The following is a 27,333-nucleotide window of genomic DNA, read 5'->3' on the forward strand; positions in this document are numbered from 1 at the left end:
CATGCTAGATGGAGGGGTAGGGGAAAACTTCATTCAGTGTATGTATGACTATATTTAAAAATTCAAACTCCAAGAAGTGTAATGGGAGGAAAAAAAAACAACCCAGACTTCCTTGTTTCAGTTTAATGGCCAGACACATCTAGTTGTAGAGGTTTTTCAGAATAGTAACTTGCTGTTTTCTATAATTTGTGCTTTAAATAGATTGATTTAAAAGTTGTAGATTTCCTACTGCTTTTTTTGCTTACGATGATGGTCTTAGGGATGTATTTTAAACAGTGATGTAAACCTGAGAAAACTAACCTTAATTTTCAGCATTTGGGATTTTCAGTTAATCTTGTAAGATGATCCCCAGACATCTCTCAATGCAGAATTAAAAATCAAAGATTATAAGGTAGCAGTCCACAAAAATCATAAATATAATTAGAGAAAAAAAGTTTCATATGGTTTAAAATGAGCCAGATTCAACATCAATAAAAGGAAGGACAACAGAAGAAAGTAATGGAATACTGATCCTTTTTAAATAAATGACTAATGAGAAATAAAGTTGTTTCTCATAAAATACTTAATTTAGTTTTATGCTGCACTGTATGACAGTGGAGCCACCTGACCTCTAGGCACTGCTGTAATACAAATAGTAGTGTATAGATGATGAATGATTAAATATCGTATAATCTTTTTCAGCTGCCAGTTGAAGCCAGAATAGAAGTGACTAAGAAGGCAATTAAGGCAGTCAAAAATCTTTCTGAGAAATCAAGAAAAAAACCTGCTGAGAATGACATGGAAGATGCTGAAAATCCATCTGTTGCTTATGAAGAAACTCTGAGTCACTTGCAGAGATCGCTTGCTCATCTGGAAACACTCACTCATAGTTTTATCACTTACTTGAAAAACAGCAAACAGGTATTGATTACTGATCAGATGCTTCTTTTGAATGTTACCATGACTAACAGTGATGGACCTCAATCTTCTGTCATATTTTATTAATATTTTGTACCTTTTTTTTGTTGTTGACCTGTTTTTTGAAAATTCATTTCCATCAATCCTTTCTTTTTCATAGTATATGTTAAGTCTTGGTAGAAAGAAAGACTCTGAATGATACATCCCTGTAAGTAGAGAGTACACTGATTCGTTTTCAAAAATTATCTGTTCACAGGATACACTACAGAAGTATGGCTATTTATATGATTTGTCGAGGTCAGAGAAAGAAAAAATCCATGAACAAGCAGTAGCTATGTGTATAGATGGTCAACCCCTGGACATGATACAGCAGTTGTTACAAGTGGCTGTTGGAGATCTAGGTCTTTCTCCTAAGGATATTGTCCAATGTGCTATTAAAAAAATTGTATGTACATTAAGGTAAGTACACTACCACAATTAAGCCCAAAACCCTTTCTTCTGTTTTTTTTTTTTTTCTTTCTGGTTTTTTTTTTTTTTGGTTGCTTGGTTGTTTTGGGTTGGATTTTTTGTTTGATTGATTGATTCATTTGATTTTTTTGTAGTGAGTACTTGTTTGCTTTGAATGTCTGTATTTTGCAGAAAATTGGGCAGTAACAGGTAATGAGTTCTTGGATTGTTTATGCTCCTGTTTACCTATAATTTCATATGCAGATAAGACAGTTATATTTTTCTGAGTTTGAGAAGCCTGGGCAATCTGAACAAAGCAAGCCACAGAACTCATCCTATTCACAGGAGGGTGCTTTTCAGTTAAAAACCCTTGTCTTTACAATATTGTTCCATTACAATTTACAATTGTTCCATTGTTCACAGTGTGTGCACTTGTGAATTTTTGGCAAATTTACAATTGTACATAGTTCTTCCCTCTTAAACAGAGGAAATGTTGTTGGAAATGGTGGGTACAAAAAGAGCTTATGCAGGTACTTGGGCAGTAGAGGCCTAGCAACGGCTGTTGCCACAACAGCTAGTCCTACAGGAAGAAGTACAATTTCCATCTTTGGAATAACTTGCTGGGGTATTTCTGGGAGCTATTTTTTGGGTTCATTTGGTTTGGGTTTTTTTTTATTTGCAAGGTTTTGAAAAATGTGTGTGTTTGTCATGAAAATGTAGGCTATACATTTTTTTCTTTGTTCTTGTAAAGAATGCTTCTTAAAGTTTTTGCTCTTCTTCCATCTCCCTTTGTGTCACACCCTACCTCTAAATTAAACAGCAAGTGTGAGTGTTTTATGCTTCCTACAGCACTGAGAAGCAATTATTGTTGCTAACTTCTTGGAGAGAAACAGGTTTCGAATGTGAGGAAGGGGTTTGTTTTGCTCAACTCTTTCAGTGTTGTCATTGTTACTGTTTCTTGCTGTTATTAGTGCCATCATACTATCAGCAATCCCACAGACTGTACGAGAATTAAGGTTTCATCTCCATCTTTTTCTGGGATTCACAGCACCGAACCTCAGCAATTGTCTTTTCCATGCCATGTCACAAACCAAATAACCAACCTGTTCATGCAACCCCAGCAAACTGAGTCATCTCTTATTTTAAAATTATGGAGAAATAAGCTAGGAGAACAGAAAATACAAAATAACTAGCTTCCACAGAGTTTATACTTACACATCCCTGAACAATTCTGTTGAGATCTGGGCAAGGCCTGGATGATACAAAGGAACATGAAATACAGTTGATGCTGACCGTCTTAATCTTGTTAACAGTGAGTTTAAAGTTTGCATTAACTTCAATACGATCATCTTTTAGTTTAATATATTCTTTATAGTCTTGCTTCCAAATTACAGTTCCTAACACTTGTGAGAAACTGTCTAAAACTACTGTAGTTGTGGTGCATTTCTTCAGTACTAGTCATGTCTTGGGCAAGGGAGGAGAGAAGAGTCCTGCATTGAAGTCCTGCCTGTTTGGTTAGCTGCAGCCTCTGTACTTCAAGTCTTATAGCCCAGAAGGGACACGGCTTTTCTTCTCAAGTTTGAGGCTGAAACTGTTTTGGCTGTTTAGTTTCAGCCGCTCAGTTTCGAACTGTTTAGTTTGTCTGGCATTTGGGAGAATGTAATCATCTCTGGGAATATAGAACTGTTAAAAATGCCTGCTTGTGGACATGTTTACAGACATGGTGAGGATGTGGACACAGGTGAGGGAAAGCTAAGCACGCTTTGAAAAGCCTTTCAGTGAAATAGGTGCTTTTCCTTGATTTTGTTTCATGCTCAGTTCTAGCTCAGCTTGCCATTCATAACACCCTCTGTTAAGGTGCAATACTTGCATTTCAGGGTTAATGGGCAAAAATGACAATTAAAGTAGTCTTTCCTGTGTGCCTGCAATGAGAAACTACTATTCAATAAATGTAACATTTCAAGGGAAAACTCTTCAGGTTTTTTTATTGGAGCTTTGTGGTTATTATACAGTGTGGTTATTTTATACAATAGTTTTGAAAGAGATTATGTTGGAAAATTCCTTCTTTGGCAATTAACCGTCAAAGTAGCAGTTGTAAGGTTATAACACTGAACTTGGATTTTCTGTATCTATAGTGTCACGGAATGTAATTAAGGTATTGTAACCATAAGTGAAACAGGCCTGTATGGATGTCAAAAATTATGGTCGTGTTGGTGATTTACCTGGAAGTTAAGCATCAATCCCCCACTTCTGTGATTGAAAATATGCATCCTTTCTTTCAGTTTCATAACTACTACCTCCCTTCAAACACAGTAAAATACCTTTTGTTATTAGTATATTTACTGACTATTGCAGAAGAACCTTCTAGAAAGTCTTGCCTTTATGAAAGATTATTTAAGTTACTTTTTGGCTTCATTTTTCAACAACATACAGTATCACAGGCTTAGAAACTCTCACACCTTCTCAGAAACGGACTTCTTGTTAAATATAACATACAGTTATTTGCCTAATATTAGGTACCTATATTGTAATTTCAAGAGCAGTATTGTCCAGTTCTGTTAACTACTTTTATCTCCCTTGACTCTCTAGTTCTGGCACACAAAATTCAAAGTAGAAACTCTTACATTGGTATGTATAAAATCTCTCCAGCAGAGCATATCTGCATACTTTACACAACATATGTATTGGGCAGTTCCTTGTTTGCCTATGGAAACAGCTACAGTAAATAAAATCAGTTGCCTCTTCAGTAGAAATCATGAACTTCTCAAAAAACCCCAAAAGATTCTGGTGATGATGGTAGTCTGATTAGACTTATCCAAGATTCAATTTAAACCATTGCCTAAGATCACTCACATGATATGCTGGTGACTTTCCATGATGCATGACTGTAGGCATATTGGTGGATGGTTAGCCAGGGAAGACAGTTTGTCTGTTGAAGACATTATGGCCTCCTTCATTTGCAGCTCCTAAATTTCTTATCTTAGGTGTCCAGATGGATGTAGCATTTCATGAAATTTTGGAAGTATTCAGCAGGCAATGAGCAGGAAGGGTTTAGTGAAATTTTGAGTTCTTGTTTAATGGCCAGTGTTTTGTAAGGAAGGTAAAACCAGCTTTATTAGACTGAGTAGCTAACTTAGAAGGAAAAACAAAACAAAAAAGATTTTTTTTACTATCTCGTCTCACTTGAGCAGGGGTCATACAGAGTAATTTTGTAACTTGGATATCATAATTTTACAGTATTTCTGATGGATATAATGGTTTGGCATTATGACTTTTTTTCCCCAGCTTTGAACAATCACACCAACAATATATTACTTTCTTATTTTTCTGACATTTAGAGGAAGCACAAACCGAAAGAGGAAGATAAGACTGGAGAAATAAGACGATATCAAGTATTTTCAATTAATACCATAATTAGGTTAAAAGATTTAGATGAAGTTAATTTATTCTCCTTTCAAGCATTCTTTGTACTTTATTGTGTTTGAGGAACTTGATTAAATATGCATCACTTTTTCTGAAGCTGAACTGAAACCAAAATAAGCCTTTATCAGTGTAATTACACCAGGCTCATACTTAGGAGTTTTGAGGTGAACATTGAATCCTGTTCTGTTGTTTAAAACATGCATAAAATAGCATATAATCTGTGTGGAAGACTAATCCTTCATTAATTATATTTGTTTCCGTTAGTAGCTGCTTATTTTTAATCATTAATGATTAAGAAAAGAACAAGGCAACAATCTGTGGAAACTTGACATGATTATTTATCTCATGGGCTGTAATCTCTTTCTGGTTTCTCTAACCATTAGGGAGTAAAGGCAATATTAAGCTTAAAAAAATGCTAGCTTTCAGTCTTTCTAGATTTCTTTTTAAAATACTTTCTTATTCTAGATAACTGTAACTTACTGCTTAGTTTCACCTTTTTTCTCCTCTGCTCCTGCTTAGTAGCAGTACCTGTCTGTGTACGACAAACTCGAAGCTTTCTGTAAATGTTCATACATCTCTTGTACTTGAGAACTGGCTTCACAGATGTATTGTCTGAAACAGTGCTGTTCTGTTTTCAGAAATGCCCATTAACTTTTATGTATATGTTTCTTTTGACCCGAGTTTTTTGAGGTGCTCAGAGCCTGGGTGTGATGGGAGCTTAAGACTTTAATTTCTAATTAGAGAGAAGAAGGGTTTTTGAAGAGCAAGTGCTAGAACTGTTCAGAACCAATCTCCAAAATTTAGGGTACCCAAATTCTGTGTGCTGGTCATTCTCCTTTGAGATGAGAGTTGCTTATGTACACTGAAGATAATTTAGGGTAAGTAGAGCTAGTAAGATCTCCATTTCTGTAGTCCATGTCCTATTCTTTTCTATTTCAGACAATCATCATTCTCTTCTTAGTCTGTAAGCTTTATAATTATTCTTGTAGTTTTCTTTAGATATGCCATGTTAATGCCCTTTGTTGATGTCTTTTTATTACAAATGTAATTGAAAAAAAACACAAAAAGCATAATAATACAGGAAAAGTTAAATCTGGCCTGTAAACAGAACATTAATGAAGTGGCTTATATCTGTCTTCACTCTGGGAACATAAATTTTCTTAGCTTTTTTATCTTAAAACAATTTTGAAACCATCTTCTAATGCATGTAGCTGCTTGTGTAAAATGATCACTTTAATATTGCTCCTCTCTTTACCATTTCCACACTTCTGCAGTACTGGTGTAATCTAAATATAATCTTTTTTATTTCTTTTTTTAAGAGACCATTCAGTTCTGTTGTGTCTCCTTTTCTGTGAAAAATACTCTTTCTGTCTGTCTTTTTCTGCCCCCCCACCCCACCGCCTCAACTGAAATTTTTGATGTGTTTTTGGGTGAAAATAGATTTTATCTTTTGGACAGACATTATCCCTCTTCAGGAGTCTAAAATCCTGGATATTTCTGTACTACAAATTATAATTTAATTGTTTCCAACTATTCTGAAGATGTTTAGGAAAATATCTAGATTTAAACTTCGCTCTTCTAAAATTTATTTAGCTGCCATATGATAGTATTGGTATTAACAATGGCATTTCTATCATAGTCATATGTAACAGTATTTTTTGAGAAAAAAGACAGTGTTACCAGCTTTCTACTCCTATTTTGAACTTATGAGTGCAGTATAGCAATATAAAATGTGTATACTAAGGTAAACCAAGATTACATCATGCAAAAAATTCTCTTGCATCTGTTCTGAATGGAGTCACGTGTTGTTTTTAAATCTAGTGTTGTTCACTGAAGTGCTGGTCACCTATTAAGATAAAAACAAAAATAGAAAAGATGAAATTTCTGAATGCAGGAAGACATTAAAGGTTGTAAAAATTCAGGTCTTTATGCCATATAGTATAATAATTTTTTTAGGCAATATATCTTAATGAAGTAATAAATGACAAAATTATAAACACTCTCATAACTCTTGACAAAAAAATTGTGAAATATTGCAGTTATTTTTACACATTACAATCAGCTATACAGTGTATTTTGGCTTTAGACAGAACAGTCAGGGCAGTAGTCTGGACATGTATTCATTTTTGTTAAAGAGATCATCTAGGAAGAGGCTGACATTTTTAGTAGCAGAAGAGCTTTGGTATGCCGATGAACCGTAGAGAAAATACGCTCTGCGTTCTTGAGTCATCTTTAGTAAACTAACATTGGAACTATTTGCCTTTCTTTCTCTTTCTTTAATGCAGCATTGACAAACTCTTAAGATAGGCAAAACTGTTGGTTTTTTTCCTAGTTCATCCAGGCATCATTGCCACTGCAGTGGTTTCCATGAAGAGACACTGTGTGCTTTATTGGAGTACCAGTGCAAAATCCCTCCCTCTTTCAGCACCAAGTCACATCTTAGGTTTGTTTTGCTGAAAATCTTAGCAGAAAATGTCACTTTCATTGCATTAGGAGTGAAGCTTTTTTTCCTACCAAAGTGATATTTTTTTTCAATATTTACTACCTTTTGACCTGCAGAACGTTATTGAGTAACTGGAATGTCTGATGCGTGATTCACATTTTTCTGTTCCTACACATGCATAGCGGATGTCATTTGATGGGTGGCTTAATCCTCCCCTTTCCCACATGCTGTTCTTGACCACGTGCTCCCTCCTTTTTAATTTTGTTGATTATGGTAAGCATCAACCTGGTTGATACAACTGAAAATGAATCTCAGAGGGGGTGGGAAAAGAAATCTGCTGAATCAGGTTACAGGCAAGTTTGTTTAAACCAATAGTGATACTGCAAGATGATATTTGAAAAGAACAGATAGTGACATTTATGTGTAACCTTTAATCTGTTTAGTCAATGTTGATGAGATCTTTAAGGTAATGAGTTTACATGTGGATGTTTTGCTGATCTAATCTGTTAGAAGTGCTAAATTTTAACTATTCTTTTTCTTTCAAGTTTCACTTAAGTATTTTAGTATTTCTCTTTCCCACTCTTTTCTTGTTGCTCCTCGCATTACTTTGACATAAAATTAAAGGTACTAGTTAAGCAGGGAAAGTGGAAAATTGCTGTATTATTGAACAATTTGTGTAAATCCTGTAGGTGGATAGAATTAGATACAATATTAAGGACCATTTTAATGGTAATTTTATGTCTTCCCTTAACAGCGGAAATGGTGGCTCATCTACATCAGTGAAAGATCCGCTTGGAATCCTAGAAGGCATTGTTTCTGCAGTGCATGCAAGTGCTGAGAAAGGGTAAGAACTTACTCTGTGGATTCTTTGGTTAAGACTTTGAAAGATACTTCTCATGAAAGCATTGAAAGTACAATACTGAATATGGATGATTTTTCTTAATGGATATATATAATGGGTTTGCACTTAATTTTCTAAGACTTTATTCTGGAACAGGCTATCATTTATCAGGTTCAAAATCTGAGTCCTGACAGAAGCCTTTACTTGATCATTTGGAAGAAAGCAAGTCACTGAACCAAAAGTTTAGATAACTATGTATTATGGTGATTTGAGAAAATGGGTTTTCTGCTGTGACTATTACAGATTGTATATCTATCAGGAGTACTTCACTGCTTTTGTTTCAGTTTAGGAGCTTAATTAGATTAATAAGACTCACTTTCACATACCTGAATTTAGATATCTAAATTTGTCAATATTTGTAGGGTATAGTGCAGAAACAATTTCACTAATATGGTATAATGCTTCACCATTTTTTTTCTCCTTTTTTGGTGATGTCCTTATTTCAGGTCACATAATGGTCTGTATGTCTCACTGACGTTTTCCATTGCATTTCTAGTAAAGACAATTAAAAAAAAAAACCAAACAGTTTTCTTTCCAGATGTGCAAACTAAGAACTCATGTATGATAATAACAATAAAAACCCCATACTCTCTGGTAGCCAATAAAACCAATTACACTGTTGTGTGGAGGCTTCTCCACTGACATTAAATCAGTTAAATACTGGATATTGAAGTACACTGATGTCAAAATCTACAGTAAATCTCATTTGCAATATTATAAGGTAGAATGAGAGAGTTGGTACTATTTTATTCTGAGATGCACTTTCTGGAGTCTTATATTTGTATACTTCATCAACACTTAACTGCTGAAACAATAAGCTGGAGTGGAAGTCATTGTGTTACAGGAGATTGTTTACATTCATTTAAATACTTGTTCTTATTTTTCTCCTTAAACCGCAGCTATTCAATTTAAAAAATAAAAATCTTTCCCTCAGGAAAACATATATAAACATCAGGTGTGAGCTCTACAAAACTCTTGAAATAGTCCAGCAGGTCCTCTTAATTCCCAGACTTTTAATTTACAGTTTGAATGCCACCTGTTCGACAGAGGCATGTCTAATTTAGCTGAAGTTCTGAGCTAACAGCATCATTCAGATAATATAAAGCCTAAGTAGAATTGAAAACCTTGTAATATGAAAACCTAAGCTGTCAATGCTTATTATTTCAGAGCTGCAAGACAGGTTAAATTAGTGTTTTCTATCCGATATTACTTTCCCATCTGTCTTGTTAAGACAAATAAGGGAACATTAGTTATAAATCACACTCCACCTGGAACCACTTTCTAGATTTTTTTTTTTTAAAGGAAAAAAAAATTAGCTTTTGTTTAAAATAGTGCTGAAAAATAGCAGAATAGCATTTACTGATTTGTTACATGCTAGTTTATAGGCTCTAAGGGATATAACAGATTATTCTTTCTGCAACTGCTAGCTGGTTGGTTGAGTTCATGGTAGTCTGTCTACTGTAAATGCTTTCATGCAGTTAGAATGTATTCTGTATAATACAATATTCAATATTGATACAATTCAAATTCAATATAATACAATATAGTATAATACTTTTGGAATCAAATGATTTAATTAAGAGTTTTTCTAATTAGCCAAATCAGGAAAACCCAAAAACTTAGTTTTTTTAACATCTCTTTTTTTTTTTTTCTTTCTAGGGATTATGGGCATTCTGTAATCATCATAGTAGAACATACAATAATCAAGCTTGCTAGAGATGGTACAGAAAAAAATAAGAATGGCTAGAGCTACAATCAGGATAAACTAATTTGTGTATGTGGAGCGTTAAAGAAGGAATTTGTAAGGAAAGAAAGAATATAGGACAATATGAACAAACATTAGATATAAAAATGTCATACTTAAAATGCAGGCAGCCAAGCTGGTTTTCCATAAAGTCAGATGGGGTGGAAGTACAGGCATCAGTCAGGACCAGACACCATAAAAAGGCTTGGATTTTCAGGTGCTGAAATCCAGCACCGTTACAATACACTTGACAGTCAAGGTAGTACGTGGGAGAATATGTAACTGCACAGATGGATTTCTATGGTATTACATGGTTATTTGAAGTTCAAAAAAGTTCTTACACCACTTAGCTTTAGGCACCTGATTTATGAGGGCTAGTTTCTCTGCAGCCTCACAGAGGTGAGCTCTTCCATTTCCAGTGTTATGTCTTTGTTATGTATTGAATGTACTTGTTAACAGCTTTGAAAATACATGTAGTACTTTCATTAGGATTACCAAAGACTGTTTAACATAGTATTGTTTAATTACAGGGAGAAAGTAGTTACTTCAGATGACCTTCTGGAGTGGTTGAGACCTTTCTGTGGTGATGACTCTTTAGCAGTGAAGCCTCGCATCAGAGTATTGCAAATTCTGGAGCAAGCCTTCCATCTCAGTGATGAGGATAGCAAGCTACTTGTGTACTTCAGGACGCAAGCTGTTCTCAGAGTTTGCTGGCCTGAAACAAAGGTATTGATATTGATTGCTATAAATGATAGCATAAGACTGTTTTCATACACGGATTATATGATGAAATGCTGTTTTGCAATATATGTGCAATGCATCCTGTTGGTATGGGAACTAATCCTACCTTCCTTTTGAATCAGGTTTCTAATACATTATGATTCTTAGAAAAACAAAGTTAATGGACTCCTCAGCTTTTTTGTTTGGGATCAGGAGTACATAATACCAAACTTGACTAAACACTAATGACTTACCTCCATGTCAAGCATCGACTTTGAAGTTTTTGTATATTCTTTCTTTTGAAATGGAAAGACTTAATTGATAGGGAATGCATTCGGTCATAGCTAGTGTGCTGTTGCCTCTTAAGAGGCAGCACCTAACAACTGAAAGACAGTAGTTAATTAAAAACAGTTCATACCTTTAACTGCCCAAGTGACAATTTTAAGTCTTTTTCAGTGTAAAGTCAGGAAAAAAATAAGGTAAAATAATTGCTGAAAGAAGTTACTCTTAGCTATATTTATTTTTTTCCAACTAAGAGAGACAGAGTGCTTCTAGTTCAGGTTTTCAAGTCTAAAACTGATTAACTTTCCTTCTGAATTAAAGGGTAGCAAAATGCCTAACTTTCATTTTTTAAGTATATGTCAAAGTTGATGTAAGACTAATAAGGATCATCTAGTGAATGTTCTCAGGAGTGAAAATGCTCGAGTTTGTCAAGTAGAATATTAAAAATTCCATATATACAAACACGCTCTTGTTGGTTATTCATTAATATTTTAACTGCTTTATTTCGTGACTCATTTTGGTGAAGTGCTTAATATCAACATACGTATTTTTAGAGCTTCTACATTTCTAAGTACAATGAAAGTATACTAAAGGCTTAACAGGAAGAAGTAGTCTTACCTTTGAAGCTTGTGCCATTTTGAAATCAGATGACTGTCACTTGCTGCATGTAGAATTGTTCAGAAGCAGAGTTACTTTTTGTCCATTGTCTAAATGCCTCCCCCCCATGCCAAGACCTTATGGAACTAAAATAGAGTATTTCTAATAGTTCCTCAAAAAATCTATGCACAAAACCATTTTATATTCATATGAACAAAAGCAGTATCTCAGTTTGGACTCACTGTGCTAAGATCATCCAAGAGAATAATCATAATAAAAATCTTAAAAGAAAAAGAAAATGCTCATCTCTTGCTTTCTTTAGAAATTACTTTTTCTCTTGCATTCACAATAATCCCAGTGCTTAACTCTTCAACTGCTCTTCAGGTGTCTGTCTGTGATTGGATTCTTCATCTTCAGTTCAGTCCTTTGTCAATATTTGTGTTGCCTGTGACCCACTTTCCAATCCAAAAGCATTTCAAGTCTAAAAGATTCTACTGGCTTTAAGAATGAAGCTACAGGTAGATAATAGCTTTCAGCCATGTCTGTAGAAGACAGAAAAAGAACCTGTATTTGACAGAAGCCTTGTGAGACTCATTACACTTGTTTGAGAACTATATAAGATCACTTTTTAAAATTTTCTCCCATAATCTGGTAAGTCAAAATGTATATAACTTTACAACATGAAACTCACATCCATTTGCTTTTGTCTCGTGATGTTTTAGGAATTAACTGAATGCATTGCATATGCTGCTGGCTCAAATGTAGCTCACTGCCCACAGGGACCCCCAAGGTCTTCTCAACAGACCTGCTCCCCACCCGTGCTGTCCCCACCTGTGCTGTTCTGGGTGCACCATGGCTATTAAACCTTGGGCGACTCTTGTTGGTCCAATCTTCCAGGCTGTTTAGGTCTCTCCATATAATCTGTTAATAATTTCTGCTTCCTGAAGTGGTGGATTTTTAGAATACTCCTAGTTTCGAGCAGGAAAACATACCAGTTATAAGAGTTCTGTTGGAACATATTTAAAAATTATTTGAATTTTCATGTCAGTTCGAGCTAAATGTGATAGATAAGAACCTTTTGTTTTCAATATTTTTGTTTGTTTGTTTTTCATATTTTGTGCTAGGTAGCTAATGGGTGATTTAGACAGAAGAGTCATATTGGTTTGTCTGTTAGGTACCAGTAGTTGAAATTCAGAGTTCTTCACAAATGTCCAAGAAAACAAATGAGTGATCCACTACTTAGACTATTTTTTTTTCTCTTCTAGTCAGCTGATGTCAAATGCTAGTCTACAAGTTGATATTAGAAAAAGCAAGTGATTACCTTATTTGATGATTAAGTTTACTTATTTTGTGTATTAACAAACAGGGAAAATAGAATAATAAAATAGCTTATTGAAAACTGTACATTTCACAATCCTTCGTGCTATGTTAGTGAAACAAGAACACTGCCGAATTCAGTAGTTACATGACTGCTGAAAAGCAAAGAGAGATTTGTGTTTGAGCTTTAGGCAAAGCATTAGTTAAGCAAGTTTCTGACGCAAGTTAATGCTTTAGGTGCAAGTTAATGGTTTAGGTGCAAAGACCTTCAAAAGCAGCCTCATTCTACAGAAGGGGATGTTGAAGCACAATTTAAAAGTTTTGTCAGGTTGCTGGGTAATCCCGAGTGAAGCAGGGTCAAAAAGTAGACATGAGGAATTACATCTTTCAAACATGTTCCTGGACTGCTATATCAGTCTGTCTGCCTTGTCTGTAGGTATCAATTTCTCTAACATCACTACAGCTTTATTAATTTGGTCATCCTTTCTCATCCAGTGAAGTAGTAAAACCCCTGATCATGTTAAAAAAAAAAAGGGGGGGGGGGGAGGGTGGATCAAATGCTATTTTTAGCTTGTAGAGGAATGCATTTAAACGTTTGTTTTGGGTTTGTGTGTTTGGGTTTTTTTGCTTGGCATTTCTTACACACTCTTAGGGGATCCCTCTTTTCCTTTACCATTCCTTGATACAAAAAGGGGCAGCAGATATTGTAAAGGATGAATGTGGATTTCTATTGAGTAAAGATAAGTTTAATGATATTGCAGTGTTCAATTACCAGAAAATGTGTGAAAGCCACCCTCTGTGTGTCTACTAATCCTCTTAGTCAGACTTTGCATACATCAAGGAGGGACTTAATATTTAATTATGCTCTAGGTGCTGTAAGTAGTGGTCCCACAAATCAATGTGCTGCTGGGAAACAGGCCAGCTCTTACAAAATTAAAAATGTACTTTATGGATGCAGCTACCTATCAAACAGTCAGAAACACAGCAATTTCCAGTTCTCTAATGATTAGTTAACAAAATTAAAAATTCAGGAGTCCTCATTTTTCAAAGGCTTGAGAGTCTTTAATTCACATTCCAGTAGCATCCCATGCTACTAGAGGGAGGAGGCATGTGTTGTTTTAATCCCCTTGATGAATTTTATCTGAGCTCTTCAGGTTCTGTAATTTTCTAGTTAACTGGTGCATGAAAAATACAGGCCAAAATACTGACTTTTAGATATTAAAAAAAAAAAAAAATGTTGGGGGGTGAGAAAAACATGGTTTAGAATGTTCATATCAAATGATGGATTCATATCAAAGATGGTAAATCCATTTATTTTCATATAATATATAAAAATATAGTCTGTAATGACTCACAGCACTGTCTAACATATGTAAGGTATCAACTAACAGGTTATGTGTGTATACGTAGTCGTTCAGTTCAGTGACCAGTTACAAAGCATAAGTTACAGTAATAAGAGTTAGGGTTTTGCCCCAGGAAGTTACAGTGACACTAACAAAGCTTCTGTAGGTAAACCAAGGGTTAGTTTAAGACAAGAAGTTAAAAACTGTGAAGCTTCTATAAGACACACCTTGTCTTAAAAGGATTGTTTTATTAGTATGCAAATGCAAAATGTAATTACTATTTGCATGCCACTTAAATGCAAATAGCTTTGTCATTTAGAGAAGGTAATCTCATTTAGCCTTTCCCCTCATATTGTTGTTTTATGGTTTTTTCATAATCTTGGGGTATACAGAGCTTCTGAGGGCTAAGCATTTTTGAAAATTGGAAGGGATATCTAATATGAATTTACGATTATAACTTTAGGCACCTTTCTTATTTTACCTGGGTTTTTTCCCCTAAAGTTTAGCTTTGAAAAATTGCCAGATTAATTTGTATCTGTGTTGTGGACATTCCACACACATTTGCCCTTCCTTCATATACACAACCTATGTATGCCATATGCAAGTCTCATGTATCTCAGCAACCTTAGTAATGTCTACGTTAACATAATGACTTTATGAGAACTTGGGTATGGCTGTCAAGCCTCCAGTGCTCTTTTATCCCTCTTCTCCCAGTATATGAAAAATGTATATCTGTTTACATGGTATTTCTTCATATGACTTAATAAAGAAAGGTCTCCATAGGAATAATTCAGCGTCCTGTGATTTTCAACTTTTTCCCATTGTCTATACTTGTGTCAGCTACATTTAAACCTAGGTATTTGGAAAGCAGAGTGAGATTTAAGAATTCCCAAGTAATTTTGCTGAAGTAATTTATCAGGTAACAATGACCTGTTGTTGATGTGGCAAAATACAGGTGAAGGAACATTATCTGTTTAATCCTCAGCCATCTTTTATTTGTGAAACATGCTTAATTAGAAGAAAGATTTATGGTCCTCTCAGCTTTGAGTAAATTTGTAACAGTGTTGTTTATACTTTTAGAGACATTGTTTCTCTACTGGTAATGCATAAAAATTAAGTTTAAGAAATTTAATTTAAGTTTTAATTAATATTTTGAAACACTAATTTCCGTTCCTTGAAGATGCAATTTATCCATATGAGAACATGTGAAATGTACTTTTCCTGGGAACATAAATTGTAGTGTGTATGATTAATTAAATACTTTAAGATGCAAATGAAATATTTTCTGTTAACTGCACAAGTAAAACGGATAAAGTCAAGAGAAAAGCAGTATAGCTTCAGTGAACATGACTGTTTCGAATGCCAGCCCTGGGTACTATGGTATTCTGTGGCTAGCAGCAGTTGCTTCAGAGGAAGATAAGAGTGCTCTGGAGTGGATTCATGGGGGATAATTCACTTTGTGTAATAGGTCTTTTGTAATGAAAGTGTAAGTGGAGAATGGTTTAAACCTTGCATATTCTGCTTCTATCTCAGTTTCAGAAAAATTAAGAGCTCATTAGTCATGTATTCAGAGTTCTATTATTATGTTGCAAAGAAATAGGATGAACTGTGATTCAGCGTTGGGTGTCTCTTGCTAAATGCTTGGCATTGGTACACCACACAGCATTGAGTGCAAAACATGTTGAAAGTTTGTAGAAGGATTTTTTTTTTTTACCTCTATGTGATTTGATATGTGGCGGTGTCCTATGTTTTATAGGATAGCAAAATCCAGAAAATCAAAGTCCCTGCCCTGTTTTATGTACCCCATCATTTTTTTCCCCTATTCTCTTGCCTACTCAATCTAGGTAAACAGGTAACAGGTAGTCCTGTTACCTCATCCACAGTGTTATCTATGTCTGTAACTATTCTCCCCTCTATCTCATCCACTGTGATATGCAGTATGCCTCCTGAAAGGAGGTAATTGAAGAAGTGTATGTGATGTCCTTGTGGAAATTAACAGTCCATGCTTATGCATCCCAGCACCTTGATTGCTCTCTTGACTTCAGCTGTACATTAACCAGAGGTCTTTGAATTTCATTCAGGGAGGCTCAGGTTTCTGTTTTGACTTGATGAGGCTAATTTCGTATATTTTAAAATGTGGTGGCTTTACCATTGTTACGTTTTATTTGCCATCATATGGTCATTTACTTAGCCTAGATATTTTTTTTGTGAGTCAATTGTAGGTTTCTTTCTACAGTGTCCTTGATTAACATAAGCTAGCTCGTTTGTGTTCAGTATTATCTATTCAATGCTTGCAGTCCTCCAAAAACATCATTTAATTTATATAAGCAAAGAAGCAGTCATAAAATAATGAGAAATTCTACTTTTTACCTTTACCATTTGATCATAAACTGGTTTTTTATTTGTATTTTTTGGTTTTGTTCCTGTTAGCAGATCAAGTTCTTCAGTGGTTTCTAGTCAAGCATGTTGTTAAAAGCCTTTTGAAAATATAAGTAAACTGTAAAACTGTTTTTCTTTAGTCATTATTTTCTTAATATCTTAAATTAGCATTTTGTATTAAGAACTGTGACGTTCAGTTGATGCCATGCTTTTTAAAACAGTCTTATCTTACTCCATCAACCATCTTCTGTTTCTTTAGAGGTCTATAAACTCTGTATCATCTGAGGAGCCCCCCTCAGGTATTCTTAAAATAGTTCTTACTTCATAGTAATTTCTGATAGTTCATGTTGATTGATAGAGTGAAGGTCTTTTTCCACATTGTTGCTATTAGTACAGAGGGACTCGGCTATAAAGACTGTGACTGCTAGGACTTTGACTACATCAAATCAAAAAGAAAACCAGTGATTGCAGTGCTTACATAACGCCATTTAGTATGACAGTTGCATTATGCTGCCTACCATCTTCTGATTATTTTTGTGGCTGCAACAGAGCTACTCATTTATTTCAATTTTTATAGCTTAAATAAATATTACTTAAAATTGGAGTCAACATCAACAACCTGTTGTTCCTAAAGAGGGTATCTTAGTTTATTGTGGGTTGTTCTTTTTAAAAATGCATCTTTTACTTTGTCAGTTTAGCCTATCTGCAGGATGACATTTTGTAAAGATTAATTTTGACAAGCTTTCATTTACACAAAAACAGCTTTTAAAAATAATTTTTCCTGTGTTAGCAAAATTTGCAGACTTTGATTATCAAGACACCAGTTGTACATACAGTTGAATACTGGGAGCTTGTGCACGCACTGCTTCTTGATGGTAGTGATGATCATAAAAGGGTAAATTGAAGAGCCACTTGTACGAGGTATGGGGGGAAATGGCTGATGCTAATTAACAGTTCAAAGTTAAAAGTAATATTTGGGGATTAAAATCTTGTAATTTCCAGGCTGCAGCTTCCAACACCATTTTGTGTTCTAAATGTAGGGTGTCTCTATTGTACATAGATTATGAAATATGAAACAATGATTAGCATCTGGCACATACAGGTAAAATGACTTAAGTGTTTTTAAGTCCCTTGTGTTGCACAGATGTTAGTTTTAGCCATGACTTACATAGATTGAAATTTTTACCTGTTAACTGCATTTTAGTCAGTTATGCATTTTAAATAGTCAATATGCATTTTAAATTACATGTATGTTAATAGTCTTTCAGTTTTAGCTTGCTAGTTATATAAATCTTTCAAAAGCATAACTTTTTCTTTATTTGCCCTTACCTCTCTATCAATATCTATGTACTGTCTTAAGAGGTTTTCTCTTTGCTGAAATGTATTTGCAGATTAGGACATAATCTCCTGCAGAATACAAATGAATGGATTTTATTTTCTGCACGAGTTACACATTTTTATGCATTAGGCAATGCATTTGTGTTTACTGAATCTATATGCATTTCTTAGTGTTAGTGAGCTGCATATAAAGCAGATAAGGAATTAAACAATATATAAATCAGTTCAGAATAAAAAAGTTCCTGGGTATTTGTACAAGACAGACAACTCAACATGTGGCTGAGCCTTTTTTTAATCTATCACCAGCAGGCTTCTGGTTGATTTGTTTTTAAACTTGAATCCCATAACTTGCTTATCCTGTTCACTGGCTTCGGTTTGAGCAGGATTTGACCTGTGAGATTATGCATATCCCTTTAGTATGGGTGTGCAGCAGGCTTTCATATGTGGTCAGCACTCATATTCATAATAATTTTTAATATGTGAAGCCCAGCTTTGGGGGTAAGTGCAAGAAAGCCTGACCTCAAAGTTCTCCCTCCTTTGGGGTAGAAGGTATGGGTTGTGAACACAGTTTGTCATGCAAAACTCTTGACTTCAGTTTTAATTTTGTATTGATTGCTCTAAGATTGTTGTTTTGATAGCAGATGCTTCTTTCTGGTCTGTCAGGCAGTGGCTGTTTTTCCGAAGTCTAGGTCACGGCAGCCCACGTTCTATTTGTGAGTTCAGGACTTGGAATATGTTCCACCAAGAACTCCTGTCTGCTTGTTGGTCTTAAACTCAGATGGAGGGGAGATGTGAGGTAGGCCTTTGCATTGCTGTCTCAGCTTATATTCCTCCTAGTAATGGAAATCAACAGTATTTTGAATGTGGTGGGGGGTTTTTTTTGGTTTTGGTTTGTTGGTTTTTTAAGTGGAAAACATGGGCTGAACTGCATCATAACATACAGATTTACTGATATTCCTTGATAAAGTTGTTGCTTTTTATTATTTGGGATAAATCCATAGGCAGAGTTTCAGAAATGCTTCTTTCAAGCAAGGGAATTTAATCTGCAACATTGGTCCAGGCTCCAAACCAGATTGTGTTTTTCCTACAGTGTTTTTTCATGAAATAGAACTAAATTCCATCATTGTACGATGGGATGTAATGATGGGGATGTACTGATGGGATGTCTGGCATCTTGAAACAGTTTGAAGAGAATGAAATAAATAATAGCCTTTAAAAGCTCCTAATCTTATCTTTGCAGGGTCAGTAGCTATACATTTTCAGAAACAGTTGTACACTTTTGCAGTTTGTTTTTACTGGTGATTTTTCACATTTGTGTTCCTATTGTGAGTACTTAACTTTTAAATACCTATTTAACTTAGTTTGTAATTTTATATGTCCTTTGGAACAAGCTTTGAGCTTTGCAGCCCTGTACTGGAAGTAGGTTTCAGTAACTTTTGTTTGTGCAGACCTTTGAGTAGGCGCACAGATACCAGCGGAATAGGGAATGACAGACTATGGGTTGACCCACAAGATGGGAAGATTAAATTCTTCAGTGACCAACCCTGTCTGGCCTCTTTGTGTAGGAAGGGCAGTATTTTCTTTGCTGATTTACCTGATTAGATTGTAAACTCCTTAAGAAAAGACTGTTGTATGTTTGTGCTGTGAACAGCACACCAAGATGGCATTTACAGAAATTCTATCAAATAGTTATCAATCCTTTCAAGTCATTGCTTATAAACCATGGTAAGCCCTGTCTAATGAGTGGAAGCAAGTTTTAGCACCAGCATTCCCTATCTCAAATCTGAATAAAATCTTTCCTGCCAGATCTGCCTATTATTTTAAAATGCAGCATAGATGAATTCTCTACCACTAAAGCTTGGGGGGGGTGGGGTGGGCAAGATAAATAAAAACATAGTGCATTTTACAAGGGAGTCCTGTCGAATTGAGAATGTGTCGTAGCAATAAGGGACTACTCAAATGCCTGCTCTGCTTAGTGTTTCTATTTTCAATGCCATATTAATCCAAATTTATGATGCAATGAGGAACATGAACATATTTTGAAATATTTACGTTTACAGTCTGGTGGACGTAATAAAATGAATTTTATAATCACGTAAATCAGTAGGTTTTTGGTTGTGGCTCTTGGAAGCCACAAATGTCTCTGCCTTTAGTATAGGGAGTTGGTTTTAGGCACGGATATAGCTTTTCTCAATAAACAAGCGATTATAATGAAGGAAAACATTTTTCTGATTTCTACATCTCGATTCTTTGTCTACAAACACCCTTATCAATTATTTCCTTAGAACATCAGTAGTGAACAAAATCTGTTGATGAAAACTATGGCTCTGCCATGCTCACAGGGAGTAAAAATGTAATTTGCAGAACAGATTTCATTGGGCAGAAGGATGTAGAGGTCTGTCTGCATTAGTTTTCCTGACCACCATTCTCATATGTAAATAGGCAGCACTTTCTATTTTATCTTAGGGGAAGGAGAGGATTAGATTGGCTGAATCTTTTTATTGGCATTTCCATTTCTTAAACAAAACTCTCTCTAGGTTATCAGCCAAGTTGGTCAGCACCAGATTCTCAAATTATATAGCTTTAGCAAGAAGGCATTTACAACTCTGTCAGGGGTCTCTGTCCTTTAGGATTAGGAGAACATTATATAGTGGATATCTGTGCCTCAGGGACACAATTTAGATACATGAACATTCAACTGTTGCTGTCGATAGTGATTTTAAACTAACTTCACTTTCAAGAGTGAGATAATGTACTGAACTAAACAACTGATCCTGTGGACTGCCATGCTGAAGGTTTTCTTTACCAGTCACGTATGATGTCCACAGCTTTATTTAACCTTATCATTCTTAAAGTGTATAATTTTATAGTTTTTGTAAAGTACTACATTTCTAAAAGCTACAGAACAAACTTTTGAGGGAACTTTTCACATTTGGACTCCTTCATGTGTGTCATGTAATGAGTATCTATAAAGCAATAACAAATCTATGGAACAAGATGATGAGTCAAAACTTTGTACATTGAAAGTGGGTAAAGCATGTTGAGCAGTTTCAACATTTTGGGCATCTGATAGGATCTAATCTGTGAGGGAAGAGAACTATATGAATCTTTGAAAGATTTTATCATCAGGCAGAACAGTTTGGCGTTTTATTTGAGGAGGGATTGTAAGTGCATTAAGTTTTTATTTCAGCACTGGATATAAAGAACATGCCTTCCAAGTTTGCTCAGGATGGCTGAAGTCAGACAAAGGGTATGTTTGTGCTCAGATAATGTACTGTTGAAAAGATTACAAGTATCTCAACCAACTGCCAGATTCCTCTTATCATTTATACTTTAGCAGTAAAAGCACCCATACCCATATACTTCATGTGTTTTTTATATAAAACCAAATGTTTTAAAAGGCTTGTAGGAATTTTGTCCAATGTAACTTCCTGCCAGCAAAATTATGTCAGAACAGAGATATTTTGACCAATTGTTTGATAAATAAGTGGACTCCAGCAATAAATTTTTCAGCAGTGTTTTAATTTTCTTAAGATTTGCAAGTTACAGCAAGCTCACAACTGTCCCTGTAAGAGGATGATTGAAGAGGTGATTGAACATATGCTATGTCAAGTCTATGCTACTGGTAAGCAGACCATAACCACTTGAGGAGAAATAGCTGTTTTGATGGCTAAAATCATGTAATTCAATGAGATGTATTGTGTGGCCATGCTCAAAGGCATGCAAAATAATATGTCTCAGATAAAAAGAAAATCTGACTTTTGCTTTCTGGCATACCATAGCTGCTACACGCTGTAGCTGCAGTTTGCACTCCCATTCAGAAATATGGTTAATTTTCTGTCTTGGTCAATATTCGAGAAAGGTGGACCAATTTTTGCCTTTATTAAGCAGCAATACTGTGGAATGAGCCAGAACTCCTTTATAGGCCATCCTAACCACTGCTAATTAATAACAGGAGAAGCTGGCAAAAGATGTAAAAGCAAAGTGCTCAGGAGGAGAACATATGATTAAGAGGAGTTTGCACTGGTGCAGACAGCTGGTAGTATCTAATGTAGTTTTAAGCAATACTCAGTGCTGTTTGTGTAGCCTGTATTTTGCTTTGTTAATTTTCTATATATTTTTTTAAGGAACATTAGCATATGCAGATGCTTACATATTCTTGATTTTAAATGTCTGTAGTCCCTCGTTGATAATGACATTGTATATTTTAACAGTTTAAGGTTTTGTTTTACTTAATTTGTATTTTGTTTTTTAATCTATCATGAGTAGCGTTTCTAAAATTAATTCCCCTAATTGACTTTCCCATTGTGGTAAATATTTGTGCAGCCTTTTATTTTAATGAAAAACATGAAGCCAGCTGTGTTCTACTGCCAAAGAGAAGGCATGAAACTAGGGAAAATCAAGACAGAATTGAGCAAATCTGTTGTTAAAACTGAAAGTCCTTGCTTTCCTCTTCCTTGCTTTTGTTTTTTTCTGTTTTCATATTCCTTTAGAATCATCTGAAGTTCAAGCATACTCCTTACCTCCTTGCTATAGGCCTCATTACTCTCTTTAGTGACAGATTCTTCTTTACAGGCACTTGTGCTATCAGGGCTCTGAGCTGTTCATGGCGGGTTATCTTTGCATAGCCTTTCAGTATTTTAGAAGGATGTTTTTGGTTTTTTGTTTAAAAAAACGGGGGGGGGGAAGCTGAGTTATAGTTTCCCATTACCATGGTTTAAAGATGATCATACTGGTAAAAATGCAGTGCCTTGTTGCATTAAAACATTCAGTCATCTGAATAGATCATTCAGAATCGCTACAATGAGAGTGTTCAGTTAAAAGTGGAATTTTTAATCTTTTTGCTGTGTTACTACAACAAAACAACAGGCTTAACTAACCATGGTAACTTCATCTCAGCTAGCTTTGTGTTAAGATGAAATTTCTACCTTTTAACACAGAGCGTGCTCTTTCTTCTGTGTGAGGTGGCTGCTTCCTCACCATACTCTCCCTCAGCCTTGGAAAGAGGAGACAATACAGAGGAAAGCCTATGTTCTCTGTATGTGTGTGTGTGTGTATATATATATATACACACACATACATACACACATATACATAGACACACATATATATATGTGTAGTAAATATAAGTAAAAAACCTCATTCCAATGTGCTACTTCAAGTTATTGCTTTCTTGTAGCAAGGAACTATAACTTTTTTTTGTAGTTTGATGGTAACTTCTATTTCTGGAGACTATAAGGAAAGAATTAGAGACAGGGCAAGGTATCTGGTCATTCAAACTATAAAGCCGTGCGGAAACTATTTAAGACAAGTGTCTTGATGTGCTTCATAGCACTGATATTTAACTTAAAATGTACTCTTATGTTTTATAGGAATAACAATACCTTGAAATGAAGGTTTTAAATGTTTTATTGTTGTCTGTGTTTCTGGTACATAGTGTTGATCTTCTGCTTGTTAGGATTTTTCTAGTGGTACTAGTGGGCAAATCATGCATAGATTTCAATCATCTTGATTGTGTAAAGGCACATACACACAAGTGAAATACAGCTGCTTCTCAGAACGTACAATTTCAGACATTGTGCAATCTTACTTAAACCAGTTGGACTAGTTATCAACATGTAATGTGAAGGGTGGACACAATCTTTGCAGAATCAGCATTTATTTGATGATGTTTCAACTCAGGAATACTTTTGAAAAAATATTCCTGATACAGTCGACTGTGTGACCATTGTCACACACAGGCAGGCATTCTTGCTGTTAAAGCAAGGGTTTACATCTGAATCTCAGCTTTTCTTTTTTTAAAAAAAAGTTATTTTAACAACCACGTTGTCACAGGAGTGAAATAATGCTTAAAACATACTTGAAACGCAGATGTATGTGGAGTATAGGGACAACTGATAGATGCAATAGAAACATAAGATACATTGAAGAAGGGAAAATAGCTAGGACTTAAAAGATGGAGGGATGGGGAGTTTAAGGTAGGATAACACTAGTCTTTTTTTTTTTTTAAAGTAATCATACTTGTCATCTACCCATCAATACTTAGGTATTTTCCATCTGTTGCTCTTTCATTAACTTTCCATTTCCTCTGTCCTTAGTGCTGCATTTTAGATCACCACATGCACTCTTAAAGGTATGCATACTTACACACTATGTAGCTACTTCCTAATCTCACCTGTTTCACAGTAAATGGAAGTGACTTGCAGTTAAAATGTCATATAAAAAGTGAATTTTCAATAGTTTTCTTAAAAACTATAAATAACTAACACTATAGAAAGTTCACTTTATTTTTATTACTCTTAGTGGGAAATGTAGGCAACTTGAAAAAGGCCACTACAGAAAGAAATATTGCAGAAATCCACACCATGTTTGAGAATAGAAAGGGAATTCTTCTGAGTTACTTTGATCTAATTAATATGTGTTTTGTTATGAGCAATCATGTTGCAAGGATCCAGCTGTCCAAAACAACACTATAATGTTAGATTAATTAACTTCATTAAAAAATGTAAACTCGAGTCTGTAAAGATGCATTATTAGGCAGAATTATTGGAATTCAGTTTATGTTGAATAGGATGTCTGATCCACTCTCATCTACTCTCTGCTACTAATGGCTCAATTTCTGTGACAGTCTTTCTCATCTATTAATACTGTCTGTGCTATTTCTTTCCATTTTTATGGTTATCATTAGAGAAATCTGAACATTTAGTCTGTGTTTTGAAGTAACATGCTGTTTGTGCAAATATATTAAAATGTACTCAATGGACCATCCAGAATGCTACTTACGTGGTTTAAATATTTAAAGAGCTAGTTGTCTGAAAAAGGGAGTTTGGGGACAGATGAAGCAATGTGAGAGCTTCTGTTGTCTAGATAGTATATAATTTGCTAAACTGCTAAATATTTTTGATCCTTAGAGGTTAGCATGTCTTATGTCCCTTTTAGCCTTTCTTGTTCTTTTCCCTTCTCTTTTCAGCCTTGTGATTTAAATATTGAAGATGATAATATTTTGTGTTGGCAGGTATAGATGGAATTTAGGGATATTACAAGTGGGTAACCGATGTCTGCTATGTGACATTGGCAGTACAGAGGAGTATTTTAAATGGACAGATCTCAGAAACATTTCTTCACTATCTAAAATGTTTTAGTATATGGTGCTTTTGGATGTACCCTGGAGACAGAAGCAAACAGTTTTTCTGCACTAAATATTTTAAAGTCACAAATTATGTAGGCAACTCAATAAATGCATCAGTACTCTTTGTTTTCCAACCTCTTTTGAAAAATTTGCCCTTGATATATCAGAGTCGCTTTGAAAAGATGGGAATGCGATCTTTAATCTTTTAGAGTAGCTGTAGAACTAAGGAAAACTTTGTCCATGTTTGATGTCTTAGAACTACTTGGGCTGAAACAGAAAAGTTAACAGTTAATGCTGTGTAACTTCAGCAGAATTATAAGAAGAAACTGAAGTGTTTGATATCGTGGAACTTTTCAAACTTCAGGAAGAAAAATTCAGTGTTAGACTGTGTTAATAATGCAGAGGAAGCTACCTTGTTATTGTAACAAATTATTTTTAAACTCCAGGAACTTTTGTATGTCAGGTAGACAGTGAATAGCTATTCCATTTGTGAAAGCTCTCCTAGTGTGATAGCCAAACTTTTAAACAGAAGCTGCTTCTTATTTAGGAGCAAGTTGGTTCTCATTTATAGCAATCTTCCTTCAACAGTCAGACCTTTTACCTTGTACTTTTTTACCATGCAAACTGCAAGCAGTAATTATCTGTAAAAGAACCTGTCATCAACTGAAGTGAATTCAAGTCCTGGCAGAAGCTGCAGGTTTTAAACTTAGATGGCCACTTTTTCTGAGATAGAATTGTCTGGTGGCTAGCTGATGGGGTGTGGGTTTTTGTTTTTCTTAGGTTCAAACACCTATACAGAGAAATATTACAGTACTTGTCAGCAAATATTCTTCACTGGGTAAATTAACTTAGAATCATCTTGCAGGGCTCTTTCCTGTGGGAGAAAAGATTAGATGCTGTAAATTCAGGTAAGACTAAATTCAGATAAGATAGGTGAGAAATATATATTAGGGAAGCACTAGACATACCCATTCTTTAAAAATACGTATATGTGTGTGTGTGTGTGTGTATATATATATATATATATGTATATATATATCTCAAGAAAAGGAAATTTAAGGAATTTTTAGTTGGTTGAAGAACAGAGATAAGATCGTCTGAACTAATCAATGAATGTACTTGTGTGGGGTTACATTGTTTTAGTAACGTACACGTAAGTCATTCCCCAACATTTGTGTGCTCTCCTGTTTTATTTGCATGTAATTGAAAATGAGAGGTAAGAAAATAGCTTTCTGGGAAAACTACATTCACTGTGTTCCTGCATTGTTTTACAACAGTGATATCCTTCACAGATAGTCTGTTGATGCTTTTAAGTCCCAGATTTTGTAAAAAAAAAAAAAAAAAAAAAGTCTTAATTCTGGTTTGTTTTTATTTTTTTTTCAGGTAGAGATAACAGATGTTGAAAACGAAGAAAAAAGGTATGATCTCTTCCTGGGACTTCTGGAGTCTAGTCACGGTCCTTCTGAGTTTCAGCACTTGGCTTTACTCCTTCAGGCTTGGCCACCGATGGACACGAGCAACGGGTGAGCATTTCTTCAAACAATCATGTAACAAAAGAGTTTTAAGTGTTATTGCTTGATAATATCATGTAGTTTTCAGTCAATGAATTCAAACACGTCTAAGAGGAGCATGACCTTTGGAAAGGGTCATACTGGGAAAAATAAGTGGTTTGTTTAAAGCAGAATTGAATCAATCTGTTTCTTGTAAAAACTATATATACATAGATAATATGCATCATGGAGGAGACAGAAAACCATTTTATTGCCTGAACTGTTGCACAGGAGAGTTTTCTATCTACTTTAAATTTAAAGTTATGTATTTTGCTCTTACATTTGGCAGTATGTACAAAATCCATATAAAGGAATAGAAAGTTCTGACTGTTGTTTCCATTCAAAGTTACACTTTGCAGAAAAACCTTTGAAAGTTAATGTTCAGATGGCTGTGGCAGACAGTCTGCAGGAGGTCTATGAGGGTAATGGTACCAAGCAATGGTGCTTCTCTTTTCTAGATCCACTACCTATTATTTCTGTCTCTGAATAAAGTATCCAAAAGTAAGGAGTATATACTAGGGGAGACATATCCTGGCCCAACAATTTAAAATGAAAATAATTACTTAAAACTTCAGCATTGCACCCATTAGAATAAGTATTTTAGAAAGTGTTCATTTGGAACATCTTAACTACATTATTTTTTACCAGTTCTTTGGTTTTTGTCTGTTGACTTTCTGAACACATTTAAAGGTAAAAATTTTAGCCATTCTATTCTATAACTAATGATCACTTCTAAGATAAAAGGATTCATATGATCCTATGTTATGAGGCAAAAGTCACATATCTTTCAAGGAGAGCAATAAAATTAATAAGTTTTTGGCTA

At 34.9% G+C, this 27,333-nt stretch overlaps 1 protein-coding gene across 3 annotated transcripts in view; it reads left to right on the top strand.

The window, feature by feature from the left end:
- Positions 1 to 27,333, top strand: part of NBAS (NBAS subunit of NRZ tethering complex) — a 182,173-nt gene that overhangs the window by 126,436 nt on the left and 28,404 nt on the right. For all 3 annotated transcript variants that reach the window (XM_072858557.1, XM_072858556.1, XM_072858555.1), the window contains 5 exons: positions 682 to 900; positions 1,154 to 1,356; positions 7,965 to 8,054; positions 10,386 to 10,581; positions 26,344 to 26,483. In XM_072858557.1, coding sequence (XP_072714658.1) covers positions 682 to 900; positions 1,154 to 1,356; positions 7,965 to 8,054; positions 10,386 to 10,581; positions 26,344 to 26,483 — 848 coding nt within the window. The remainder of the gene's footprint in view (positions 1 to 681; positions 901 to 1,153; positions 1,357 to 7,964; positions 8,055 to 10,385; positions 10,582 to 26,343; positions 26,484 to 27,333) is intronic.

Source organism: Ciconia boyciana, chromosome 3 (genome assembly GCF_034638445.1).
Source record: "Ciconia boyciana chromosome 3, ASM3463844v1, whole genome shotgun sequence".
Classification (NCBI taxonomy): Eukaryota; Metazoa; Chordata; class Aves; order Ciconiiformes; family Ciconiidae; genus Ciconia; species Ciconia boyciana.